The sequence below is a fragment of the Gavialis gangeticus genome, unplaced genomic scaffold (genome assembly GCF_001723915.1).
Source record: "Gavialis gangeticus isolate Ggan-Ray unplaced genomic scaffold, GavGan_comp1, whole genome shotgun sequence".
NCBI classification, from domain to species: domain Eukaryota; kingdom Metazoa; phylum Chordata; order Crocodylia; family Gavialidae; genus Gavialis; species Gavialis gangeticus.
The window spans coordinates 36,333,230-36,347,100 of NW_017729025.1; the positions used below are offsets into that span (position 1 = coordinate 36,333,230).

A 13,871-nucleotide genomic window follows, 5' to 3' on the forward strand; every position below is an offset into this window, starting at 1 on the left:
GCAGCAGGCCGGGCCCAACACAGCAGTGGCTGGGGAAGGGGAAGAGTGGGACTCCTCCCCCCATTGGGCCCAGGCCCATTCCGCCCCTTCCCCCTCCACCGCGTCGGCCCTGAGCCTGCTCCTCCCATCCCCCTGCTGCCGCCAGGTTGGCCTGGGCCCACTGCTCCCCCCCCACCCTGCTGTGGCAGCCTGGCTTCTCCCCAGCCTCAGGCCCAGTCCTGTCCTGCACTGGGCCCAGGCCCACTCACCTCCCCCGACACTCAGGCAGGGAGGGGTGGAATGGGCCCGGACCCCAAGCAGCAGGAGGGAAGAGGAGTGGCCCCAGAGTGGGGGGCACAGGGCTCCAACCCTGCCCGCTGCCCACCACCCCCACCCCACCCCCGGTAATTCTTGGCTGGGGAATTGGCTAGTAATGTCATAAAACTCAGTCATGAGCCAACCTACATGTCACCCTACTGCATGAACTCCCTGTACTTCTTTCACAAATGGATAAGAGATGCAATAGAGTTGGCATAGAAGGAGAAATAGTCTGTGCCAAAGGCACGTCTACATGAGACGCTTAAACTGTGATGCCACAGCTACATCACTGTAGCAACATGCTCCCTCACTATAGCTCATTGTTCTGGTGACATGGCAGTTAAAAATAACCGTGCACCACCAACACGGTTTAGTAATGGCTGTTACTGCTTCATTATTTAGTACTTCCTAAAGGAGCCTAAAGGAAGTATTAATGATGGCACAGTAACAACAGAACCATAGGGGCACATGTAGATGTGCCCTGTATGGCAAGATGAGAGCTGGGCCCAAACTACATTGTAGCAGCACAATTTTGTCCATATGCTCTTACTGACCAATGCACCTCAACATAGCTCCTAACACAAGTCACAGAAATAGTCTGTGTCACTCCAGCTTGCGGTTAGTGAAAGACATGAAAAGTGGATGCAGAGAAATGTAATACATTAAATTACCAAACTAAAATAAGGAATAAGTCAGACTACGCAGGAGCCTTTGAATACAAGGGTTTGTTTTACAAGTCACCTGAGCAGCTCATAACTCTAGCCAAGTCAATGAGAGCTGTGGATACTCTGGACTTCTGAAACACTGAGATTTCCTAAATGCCTAGTTATTGTGGATGTAATGAACACAAGATTTACTTTAACAACATAAATCTTTGCTTTCTCAAAAATAAGCCAGTGTTTACAAGACTGGTCGGTATATATGGTTTCAAAGGAACTTACAATGCTCCTGTCCCATAAAGCAATAATGTATGTTAGCAGAGAGCATTCCCTTAGTCTCCTGTGTAAAACCCCTGGAGCATGGAAACCAAACATGCTTATCTGAGCATGTATAGCAGCCTGAGTTGGTTTTGGTCATAAACTACTTTAGCTTTAATTGAATTCTTGTTCCTGAAATTTGAAAATCTGGTCAAATTCTGTATTTAAGCAGCTGACCTGAGTGTTTCTCATTTTTCTATGTTAATATGAATCTACATGGTGGTGAACTATAGCACCTTCTGTCTCTTCAAATGCTATGCCTGTCAGTTCCCTTGACAGGATAACAAACAGTAAAATAAGGTCACTGGCAGCCCTGTCAGTGTGTCCTCCATCCAGTTTATGTGGACTAAAGATTCCACATTGGTTCTTTTAAATTGAGTGATGGAATTATAAAAGGTATTGTACTCAAACCTCCTGAATAATAATGCTCTATTTCAAGCTGACTATTTATTCAGTTGCTCTCAGCAGTAACATGATGCATTTAAACAACAGAACACTTTTCTCCTCTGAGATTTCTTCTGAAGTGATCAATTTCTCTCATGCCTTGTTATATCAAGACCAACCTGGCTACCTTCATCAAAATAAAATAAAGAGGTTCCATTAGAGGAATGTTAATTATCAGTGGAGCTCAGCATTCAAAATCATAGACACCAAGATGTTAGATACAGAAGACTCCTTTGGGCCATCTCTAGGTCTGGGTGAGACTTGCATATGGATAAAGAGATTCTGCAAATCATAGAGTAGATTTGGAATGAATAAGTCAGACTGCAGATTGGTATCTAGCCACCTAACTACTGGTAATTCAGCTACACACATAAGCATAATAGATTTAAAACTCTAAATATCACAGAAAAGATGCCAAAAGCTCCCATGCATGACTTTTTGGGGATAGGAGCCAATGGCCTGAAACCTCCCACTTTGACTTTTCTGGGGATCATTTAGTTGGTCTCCTCTCCATATATTTGAACCTCTGGAAAATGGCAAAGTGATCCTCATTTGAAGGAGTACCCCATTACATCAGTGGGGCTTGTTGTATGAATAATAATTACTCAAGCAAGTAAGGGCTGCACTATCAAGTTGTGTTACTTAAAAGTTTTCGCTAATGGCTTATAAAAGAGAAACATCTCACTTTCTACACTCAGTACACCTGTCAAACCAGAAGAGAAATAAAGGTGAGAGGAAGGCAGACTTAGCAAAATAAGCTGAGGATCAACACTGAAGCAGACATACTTCTAAAAAAGCAGAAATACAGGCAGGGAGTTTTGGTAAGTACTTACTCCAGGAATAGACGCAATCATCTGTTTGTGCAAGATTGTTGACTCAGCTAGTTTTGTTCCAGCATCTGCACAAACAAACTAATAAGAAATTAAAATGAATTATATTTGCAGGAGCCTGAAGACAGTAATCAGTAATTTATGATTTTATTAAGCTCAGCTCAACTCTGCTTACATTTGTAGGAATCTGCCTTCGGACACAAAAGAGCTAGTTCTGCCACTATAAACAAACTAGTTTGTCGGCTGTTATAAGCAAATTAATTGCCAGATGAACCAACTGTTGTTAAAGTACACAAGGTGGCATGCATATACTGTTTTGTGCAGGAAATCTTGAGTTCAGACATAAAAAAGGATGAGGGAAATAGTCATCACTTGTGTGACTCTAGTGATTGCCCTGGAATTACACCATGGATGCACTAAATGAGTTTATTTTACATCCAGAATGGAGCATTATATTCATCTAGTCTGACCTCTTGCATAACACAACCCAAAGAATTAAGCAATACTTGAGTCAAACCCAGTAAGTTCTGGGCTTGATTTAGGTTTCACTGGACTTTTATGATGCTTTAATTTTCCCTTATTTGCCTCCAATCCCCTTTTTTTCACTCCTATATAATCCTAATTCCTCTGCCCACTTCCTCCCAACCCCAATCTCCAATACCCAAGCTATTCAGAAAAAGGGTCTCTGAATATTGCTGTTTATTTTCTGTATAGGTGAAATACTGTGCTAGACACTTTACAGAAAAGATTGTGTCTGCTCCACAGAGTTGGCTATCCTAACATTAACCTTGTCCTTGAGCAATTTAGTTTCTGTCCATAGCAAAAGCAGCATGTCATCCCTCCAAAAATCAAGTAGAAATACAAGGTTCACAAGTCTAAACCTAGATTTCTTTCTTGGCAATTTATGTTCTGATTCACCAATCTTGCCATAAATTTCAGTAGTGTAGCGCACAAGTTTAGTATCACGGTTATTATTGATTGTCCCACCTCTTGTCCCCAGGGTCCCCTATGGTGCTAGGAAGCATCATTTCTAGCTACTCACAACTTACACCTTCTTATAATACATTTCAATGAGAATCTTCATATTACGTACCAAGAACTTAGGAACACTCATGCATCAGACTTAGAAGTCTGTTCTTGAAAGGAAAACAGCACAAAGAGAAATCAATGTGTTTAGGGTAATGTTCAGACAAGGTCACCCAAACCCTGACTCTGGCCAGGTATTTCAAATCTATTTAAGTGGACTGTCTTGCTAAGAAGAAGCATTGCTTACTTTAAAAGTTATTCTCCTATAAAGGCTATATTGAAATTGTATTAACCTACTGCATGCAATGCATTCAAAGGGCAGGTTATATAACCTAGATTAATTTAAAACACCAACAATGGTTGACAATATCCATAAAGTTTGTAATGAGCAATCAGGTGCTGTTCAGCTTATCCTTTGTCACATCTGGCCTGAAGCTGTGAAGATCCTCTCAGAGCAGCACAGCAGTGAAGAAAGGTTGGATAAGCCAGAAGAAGGCTCAAAACAAAACATTTCTCATTTTCAATTCCACTTCCTGTCATTCATCTCAACTCCCTACAAATACCACAAGACATCAATATGCCACTAGCAACAGATTTAACACCACTCGTACGCAAAGGAAGTCACACTGTTAAAGTATCGGGAACAGGCAAATATCTGTTGTGTCTCTTCCTAATGGAGATAAAGTTGCAGAGTAATGAATAAATAGTCTTGTCTGCTGAATCTGAGTGGAAGAAATATCTAATATGCAACATACTCCCCACCCCGACAAGACCATTTATTCATTACTCCTTATCTTTACACATACTCATACTCCGAGTTCTAAAAAATTATTGTCAAGAAACAGCTTCCAGGGAATCTTTATCTTAAATAACAGATATGTATTATGTTTTTATTCAGAGGGTGAGATACTAAAATGAGGTAAGTCAGAAGCAACAGAACTATGCCATTTTATGCTAACTGAAGATCTGGTCCATCATGGGTGCAACCTCCAAGGTTTTATTGTTAAAAAGGAATAATAAATACATGTTAACTGAAAAGAAATAAAACCAAGGTCTGACTCTTATGGAAATCACCAGGTGCTATCACAAATCTCATCTCACTGCCTTCCATGAAGTTACTGCAAATTTACACTAGTAAGAAAAAGGAGACTAAAGTCTTGGGATTCACAATGCTGGTTAAAAAAGTAGTTCCTCTATGAATGGCTTGGACCAATATCTTCTAATTAAAGACTGGGTATGGAAACTAAGAAGGCAACTGGTTTCCTGGTAAGATGTAAGTGAACCTTGTGTTGGAGAAAATTTGTATGTTGATCAAACAAATCACAAGATCTTTCAAAAATAAACCGACAAACTGTAAGAATTTACAAGAGCCTAAAACAGATGCCTGTATTAATTTTGCAGTGATCAGTTTCCAGAATATAATTACTCATATGCACTAATTAATTTCAACAGCAATATGCAGCTAATAAAACAGGAAAATAAAAGAAAAACAGTACAGCCCTGAGGAATCTAGAGAACAAATGTTATAATTTGGGAAATTGCATTTAAAGGATCTAAACCAACATTTTCTGAGTCTGTAAATACTCATTTGTGAAAAGCCACCGTGATTACAGCTACATCAATAACTTAGCAAGCTCTTCTGTTAGATCAGTAACAAAATGAAATTAATAATATGCTACATTTTAGCAAATATACACATTAATCAGTAAATTCCAGATCAGACTGAAGCCTTCAAATTCTAAGATTTACTGTTGGGAATACAGAGTGCAGATTAGTTTTTTCCTGAACCACTGGACCTTTCAGCTAAAGAAACCTCTGTTTAAAACAATAGAGTAAAGATACCAGAGAAGCTGGCACCCAGTCCTTAGAAGTACTAAGTACATCCTGCTAAGAGTTGCCTGCCAATTAAAATCAGTGGGAACACTCCACATTAGAGATGGTCGGGAATTCTCATGTTCTGGTTGGGGGATGGGGAGGGATCATTTTGTTTGTTTAGTGCTGCATGAAAAAAAATCCACGCCAATAAGGTTTCTAAATGTTGATTAAAATTTCTCTTCAGAATATTTTGAGTATTCATCAAAGCACAGGGCCACCCCTCCCAATTATATGCATTTGGTAGCTACGCTTGGGGGCTTGCTGAGTTTGGATACTTTATATTTGCAATGTAAAACTGAAAAAAATTCCTCAAAATGGATCTTTCTACAGAGAAGTCCATTTTATTGGCAAGAAAAGTATTTATCTACAAAAAAATATTTTAGATAAAAAATTTCCACCACTTCTACTCAGCATCTCCCAGCATCAACCTCAGTTTTGTTACAATAAAAATGTATTAATTAGCACAAAGGTCCAGGAGCCCTGGGGTGAAATAATGCATTTTGTGAATTAGTGAATATATCAGTTAAACACCTTAAAAAAAAAAGCAAGCGCATAAAGCACCTTTCTGATTCAATTGACAAGCAGAATCTAGTTTGAATGATTCTGGACTGCAATGCATAGTACAGCTAAGCTGAATGGTCTCACTCACAACTTCGGGTGGGGTTGACATTCACCCCTGTGCAGTGGGTCACCCCCAAGCCTTTTTCAGTGGGACTTAACTGATGTACACAGGGTCATGTGTGGGCCTCCTACAGAGAGTCCAACTTCCCTGGAGAGCACAAGCATATGCATTACAGAAGTCACTCACAGGGAGAGTGTTGGGGAAGGGACTGCCTGTCTCTCTTCTAACCTACCAAGGGCATGGGCAAGGTATCATTTGTCTCCATGCTTACCCATTCCCCTTTTAATAAAGTTTGGTAAAATAATTCCCATCACACTTAGTGTTTATGTCACCAGTTACCCTGACGGTAGTGAGTAATCTGAAGTGAATGTGGGTGTCAAATGTGTACTCCAGGAATTCCTTTGTTATCCAGCCCACACCCAATCCATCATTAAAATAAAGTGCTTCTACCCTCCTTTTTATCTTGATCAACTTGACTGAATCTGTCTTCTATATGCACTGCACACAGAGAGGCTTATGCACATGCTAACAGCTTCGGGAGGAGGGGGCTTCTGAAGGAAGGTTCTTGGAAGTGAATTGTTTTTCCATTTGTCTTGCAGTACCACTGCTACAGATTTTATGAACATAAGATAGTGCAAGTGAATGTGAATTTTCTAGGAGCTTCTCAGGGTAGTGTGACAAACTGAAACAACTCCTCATTTCACAGATATTGAAGGAAAACTAAAAATTATATTATTTGTGATTTTCTTAGCTGATTTCCTACATTACCCTCAAAGTGAATGTAGTGTATAGGAACAGTGCTAGCTGGGAAGCCCTAGAAATGGTTTTCTACTTGTCTCCACTACATAAAAGAGTTGTGTTTAGTAGCTAGACCATGGGAGGGAACCAACAGCTCTGGGTTCAATTTCCAGCTCCCATTAAGCTTTTGACATTGAACTGGATCAGATACTCAGATAACTGGTTGTCAACCTCACACAAGATTGTCCAGTTCCCAAAGGGTAATAAGTATTTACATGCTAAAACCCACAGCCACATACATGACGCAGCACAGAAGAGTAAGAATGGCATAGTCTATAATTCAGTGGGAGTTCGCTGCAGCTAAGGGGCACTGAGGGCATTGCATACCTCACACAATCATGCCATATGCTCTGAGCAGCCCTCAGCTAGTAACAACTTGGGTCACTATACATCAGTGTGGATTTAAGTCAGTATTCTGAAGAAACCTATCTCCCAATAATAATTCCACAAGTCATGCACTCTTCACCTTTACAATTACTATGCAGTTTTTACCGACACTGAAAATAGAAATCCATACCTAAAACAGAATTTTGTGATGTTTTAATTAAAACAATTCTGATTTAATTAAAATCGCCTTTGTGCTCCCCCCCCAAAAAAGTTTTTTTTTTCATTTTCCTTCCCTGATGTTATAATAACTGTTTTCAGAGTCATTCTAACTGCTATATAATTTAAACTGTCAATGTTATTTTTCAGTCAAGTGGCAACTGCTTATTTTCTATGACTAATGTACCAGTACTCACAAGAGGATCAGCTCATAATAACATATGTTAAGACATAGCACTGGCCACATTAAGGGAGGAAATGCTGTGATGCAAGACAGACTGGAAATGACCCAAGGAGGGCATTAACAAAGCTCAGACTGCTTGGACCATCAGAGTCACTTTTATGCTGATTCTTTGTCATTTAAGCTACTGAATGCAAACAGTGACGAGCCAACTGCACAGTGCAGGAAGCTGTACTGCCAACCAGCCATGTTCAAAACTGCTGGTCCTCAGCAGAATGGCCACTGCTTGATGGCTTATTTTCCTCAGTTTGGTATCACAGGACTCCTTAAAAATTGTTTATAGAGTGAGTCTGGTAAGGACAATGAGCTCTCAGTTAGCCTGGAATTCTAGGGAACTCCAGGCCCCAAACTTGCACTTTATAACTCAGGCTCACCTCCAATTTTGTCACCTGAACAGGTAGGAGAGGTTTTTATTATTATCATCATCATTATTATTATCATTATTAAAACCAGGGGCTTTCAAAGAAGCCTGAGGCCAGGTACAGACATTACACTTTTACCCGAATAAGTGATTGGAAACTGGTGTAGACCCATAACAGAACAGAAATTTGGCACACAAAACTGGTTTTAAAATGGCAAAACTAAGATTTAAGATTTGCTCCCCATGAAGGGAGGAATGTGTTCAGATTAGTACTGATCTAAACTAAGCTGCTTACAGAAAACCACGTAACTTAGATCAATTCTGTCTCAAGATTTTTAAATGTTTGTACCTAGCCCAAGAGACCAACCACCTCCCACTGATCTGCAGTAGGATTTAAATGTCTACTGCCCTTCGGCTTCTTTGAAAATCTCAGCTAAAATCTTGCCTTGGGCCAGAAGCATGGTAAGGGAAGCAGACATGCCACCTGGTATATCCTTCGCTAAAAGAATCCTCTCAGTGAGGAGAAGATCCTTCATGGGCCAGAAGCAACTTTGCTGCTTCTCAAAAAAAAAGGGGGGATTTCACTCTACTCCAACTAGCTCTTCTTGCTCTAGGACTACCATCTGATTGGCTAGAGGGCTATGATATGAACCCTAAGATGCATCTGTAACTGCAGCTCCTCTGGGATGTAGTATGTAGACCAGGGCATAAGCAAAGGTGCTGTGAGTCATCAGCACTTTTGAAAACTGGGTCACTTAGGTGCTTACATATCAAGTCAGGTGTCCAAATATATGCACAATTTGCAAATATAATCCTTAGTTTTTAAGGCCTTTAGTGGAAGTGTAGGTTTAACTTTTTCTTGTCAGGTTCTTTTTTGAAACACTTCTTAGGCATTTTGCTGAATTGGGACTTTAATACTCACAACCCCTGGATAGCATGAAAGACTTTGAAAGGCATATTTACTTACCTGTACCAGCAGCAGCAGGTTTGTATCTGGTAAGGGGGATTTTAACTTTAGTGCTTGTAGTAACTCCAGGATGACACTTCGGGTCAGGTAGAACTTATCCCTTTCCTAAAACACAGGAAAAATTTCCTGAAAGGTTCTAGAAATTCACTGACATCAAATACTGCAGCAGAAAATTAGTCACCTCCCAAATTTGTTTTTAATTCATTATAAACAGTTAAGAGAGAATAAAAGAAAAATCACACAAATGTGGTTTTGGCTTTGCGTCACAGAAAACATAGAAATAAGTGACCCTTCATTTGTATACTTCTATGGACCCATTCCAAAGCTTTCTGAAGTCAATGGAAAGACTCATTTTTTAACTGGTGGAAGGCCATATATCAATGTGTGCATATTTTATATGCAAAACACAGTTGTTGTTGGAAGTGCATCCCATCAGGTAGGCAAGACAGCTCTGTCTCCAGTCTTCCTTAACCCTTTCTCCCCTCTCCCCACCCTCTACAAGCCAATGAGGTACATGGAGACATGCAGCATTGTTACAACATGAACACATTTAAACCAGAAATAAAATTCCCAGAAGCTGCCCTGTCATACCTTCACCTCTACCCTCCCCACTAGTCAGTTTTTGTTTTGTTCTGCCTGGCTGCAACTTTGGCTCTTATGTTTGCCCCAATACACATGTATGGAGCTGTGCGCCTGCCCAGCTAGAGGGCAGCCTGCTGCAAATGCTCAGTAGCTTTGCAATGCTCACACCACATGCAATAAATGCTCACTAGGCAGAAGTGCCAAAGACAGCAGTTACTACAGGTGTGCGAAACGGGCTGTATTCAACTCAGATTCAGATTCAGGCCAAATTGGGGAGAGTGATTTGATTTGTTGATTCAGATCACTGTCCCCCGATTCGATTCAACCAAATCCAAATCTGAAGATTCAACGCTGATTCAGAGAATCAGCGATTCAGCAATAGGCACAGCTTTAATTTTTTTTTCTACATACCTCGAGGTACCAGGCACAGCTCATGAATGCTGAGACGGGACAGCAGATGGAGTGTCCCACAGAAGCACAGGGGGGCCTTTCGGTCCACTTCTGGGTTCACTTCCAGGTCAGCCGGGGAGTGCATGGGCCCCCCCCACGTCCCTCCCCCTGGCTTGGCAATCAGCCATGGGGGGACCCTGGGTGCCCCACCAGATCCAGGAGGCACCAGTCGCCGAGCCGGGGGGCCCCCAGTGCACTCCCCCACAGACCTGGAAGTGGACCGGAAGTGTTTCTGGTCCACTTCCAAGTCTGCTGCTGAGCGTGCTAGGGAGCCTCCTGTGCTCCTGTAGGATGCTTCATCTGCCCCAGCATCACAGCATTCACGAGCCTCCTGCTACCTTGAGTTACGTAGAAAAAACATTTAAAGCTGTGTCTATGTCTGAATCATCAAATCTTTCTGAATCGATTCGGAGGGTTCCAAATCAATTCGAAGAAATTAAAGGGTCTCCTGATTTGATTTGGATTCAGAGATTTGGCCACTGAATCGGGCTGAATCAAATTAGCGATTGAAGCTTTGCACAACCCTAGCAGTCGCACAGTTGGGTAAGTGACATTTGGGTGCATACAGCAAAATAGGAGTCTGCCCTTAGGTTTCCATGAAACAGCATATTTTCATTAGATGAGATTTCATCAATATGCTCCATCACACTGTACACAGCATCTACCTGCATCTACCCAAATGTCACCCCAATGACAAAATCACCATTGCTGCTACTAGGAATATTTAGAAAAGAAAATCTGTAGTAAAAAAGTCAGCCATCACATATGAATAAAAATACCCAACCCAAGATTTTACTATGAAAAGGAAGCAGACTCAGTGGTCCAGAAACTTTAAGCAGGGCTGATCTTACACAGAGGGCATTCGAGTATAATGGACATGGCAGAAAAACCCCAAAGATTGCTAGGAAAATAGAGGCACCACTGTTCTGGCCAGTATGTGCTGTGCTTGGGTCTACACTCAGCACAATCAGTTGTTTAAATAGTGGAGGAGGAGGAGGAATAGGTCCCCACCTAATAGAGTGAATCACAGTTTCCCTTCTGAGTTGCTCAAAGGATGATATAACTAAAGCCTGCCCCTTTACTCAGAGCACACCATGCTCCAGCCATACCTCAGCCCTCAATGTTTGTAAAGTGCATTAGGATTGGTGGATGACATGCAAATTAGGCGAGTTGTCTCCAGAGAACTCCTGTCATTTGAAAATGTATATTTAATTCCTCCTCTCTAATACTGGGGAGGAATAGAGGAGACTTATTTATTTAAATATACATTTAAATTACATGAGCAGGAGTTCCTGTCATTTGCAATGAAAAATAAATGTTTGCTCAGATATTGAGTGATTTACTATACCTTAGATAAAGGATAAGAGTTCCTAGACATTTGACTTCAAAGGTGAATGGGCCCAATTCTGCTCCCATGGACTCTGGTATAAATCAGGAGTAACTCTACTGAAGGCAGTGGGCCAGCTTCCAATTCCCACCAAGTCCCCTTTACAACATTCAGGTGGTAGACATTACATGGATTTAAATGACCCTTCACAGAACAATCTAACTGAAAATAAGGTGCAGAGCAGTCACATCAATATAAAACTGATGTAAATAAAACTAGAATTTAGCCCTACTCAGCACTGCACAGTCAAAGCTCACTCTAAAAAAAAAGTGAATGCATCTGTGAAAGATTGGCTGCCTAGAGAAGACCCTTGAAGTATTACAGGTGTGAACACTCTGGAGGTTTGCTAGTCACTAATACTGAGGACCCAAACTCAGACAAAAATCATCATCTTATTCAGTTCTTTAATAGAATAGAAATATGAATAGATTTTTGGGAGACTTTTCTTTTTTGAGTGTAGCTACATTAAATTACCTCAGCTGAAGAACAGGACCTACTGTAAGTTTGAGCAAAAAATTTCAATAGCAAAGTGATATCATGTCTAATTCAATGCTATATTGTTTTTACTTAATAAAAGCCCAATGAATGTTAGCAAGAAACTAAATTAAGGTTCAAACTTCAGCAGCTGTAAGAGATAAGAAAGTAAAATTAAAGTCCTCTTGAGACTTGAGACTGACAGGAAAATTAAAGATACTCAGATTGCAATCCACAGAAGCAAAGCTATTCTCAATTGAGAATACCATAGGTACTGAAATCAAATTTGCCACCTGGAAAACAAAGTCAGATAAGGAAACATCAGATTGATGTGAGTTTCTGGACACAAAAAGACAAGAGAAATTGAGATATTCCTGCAAAGGGAATTATGAAAATATCAGAGATAAAAAAGGCTGACTGCGCCAACGGCACTGACCTCTAAACTCCTATAGGAGAATGCAGTGCTTATTGGAAAGGCAAGTACATACTGCTCCATAATATATTTGCAGGTTGTGCTGATATGGTTGGTTCCAGCAGACAAAACAAAGCTGCAAAATGAGCACGTGAATCTGAATACTGTCAAGGTTCAAAAATTATATTCCTGCTAGAACATACTTATGTATGTTATCTATTCAGAAACATTAGTCCATTATTGTCACAGGATGGAGTCCCCAGGGATGGCTGTGAAGCCCCTAGGTCTCCGTGACTGTGCCAGTCTTGCCCAATGGGCACCCTTTTTCTCATTTGCCAAGTCTTGCTGGTAACTATAATAAATAGGGAGGCTGCCCTCAAGTTTGTGTTTGGACACGGTTGTGATGGACCCCACTAAACCCTGTGGGTTCTTGGACCCCTTTTGGGTCCCACTCAAAATAGATGCCTCACGGGACACCCTCTGTCTCTGCACCCACACCGGCACTGGGCTCTCCGCAGCCCAGTCTCTGTGCCTATGCTGGCGCTGGGCTCTCCGCAGCCCCTTTGTCTCTGCACCCCCTGGCGCTGCACCCGCTGGTGCTGGGGTCTCCACACCATAATGTGGCCCCAGTGAGGCCTCCTCCTCCCCAGTAGCCTTGGCCTGGTCCACCGGTTTATAAACAGCAACCAAAATATGAGTCCCTGGGCTATAACATAATACAACCAGTTCAGGGTACACTCTGTCCCTTTAAAAGAGTCAAACTCCCCCCCCAGCATTAAGTGCCTGTAGGCCAGGGTGCCTGGTGAGCTCCTGGAGCCCCATGTGCAGTATATCAGGCAGCCACAGCATCTCTGGGCAATTTTTCTCTGCAGACTCCTTCCCCTGGCTGCTGCCAGAAAACTAACCTCTGTGGCCTCAGCCCTGGGGTTTATATGTGCCCAGGACCCTGCCTTCTTCTGGTCAGCTGACCGGGTGCAAGTGAATTCCCTCATTAGCCTGCTGCCATAGTTATCTACACCTGTGGGGTTTCTGCCTGGCTCCTAGGGCCCCCTCCCTAGGCAGTTTCTGCTCTTAAAGTAGCAGGCACTTTAGTGCCCTGCCACAAGTACACTATAGAGATTTTCATTATAGAAGAACACAAAATACTAAATGTTCTTCAGGAGCCATCATAATTTTGATATTTCTAGTGCACATTTACAGTAAACTCTCAACAATACCAAAGATAATGTGGCATGGAGTTCTACTAAATGAAGTGCTCTCTGGGTATAAATTGCAGCAGAATATTTGCTAATGATCCCATTCTGGGTCACTAGGCTGCATTAGCAAATTCAAGAAGGAATTTTCACAAAGTGATATAATTCAGGCTTACTGTTTCCAGTAAAGTTGCCAATATATTTTTGTAGCTCATGTCCAGGAAACGTAGAAGGAAAAAATGCTATCCAAGTGCTATATCAGAACAAGAACTTGATTGAAATAACAGAAGATGAGATGGGAAATCACCCATGTTTGTCTGAGGGCACCTGGGTATGTCAGACATTCCAACCTTTGCTTTATGTACAAACAAGGTCCAAAAAAAAAAAAAAAA

General features: G+C 41.4%; 1 protein-coding gene across 1 annotated transcript in view; it reads right to left on the reverse strand.

Moving 5' to 3' along the window:
* The window catches only part of UNC79 (unc-79 homolog (C. elegans)), a 221,257-nt gene that overhangs the window by 35,408 nt on the left and 171,978 nt on the right, over positions 1–13,871 (reverse strand). The window contains exons 46-47 of the mRNA XM_019518633.1: positions 8,982–9,086; positions 2,552–2,629 (exon numbers count right to left, since the gene is read on the reverse strand). Coding sequence (XP_019374178.1) covers positions 2,552–2,629; positions 8,982–9,086 — 183 coding nt within the window. The remainder of the gene's footprint in view (positions 1–2,551; positions 2,630–8,981; positions 9,087–13,871) is intronic.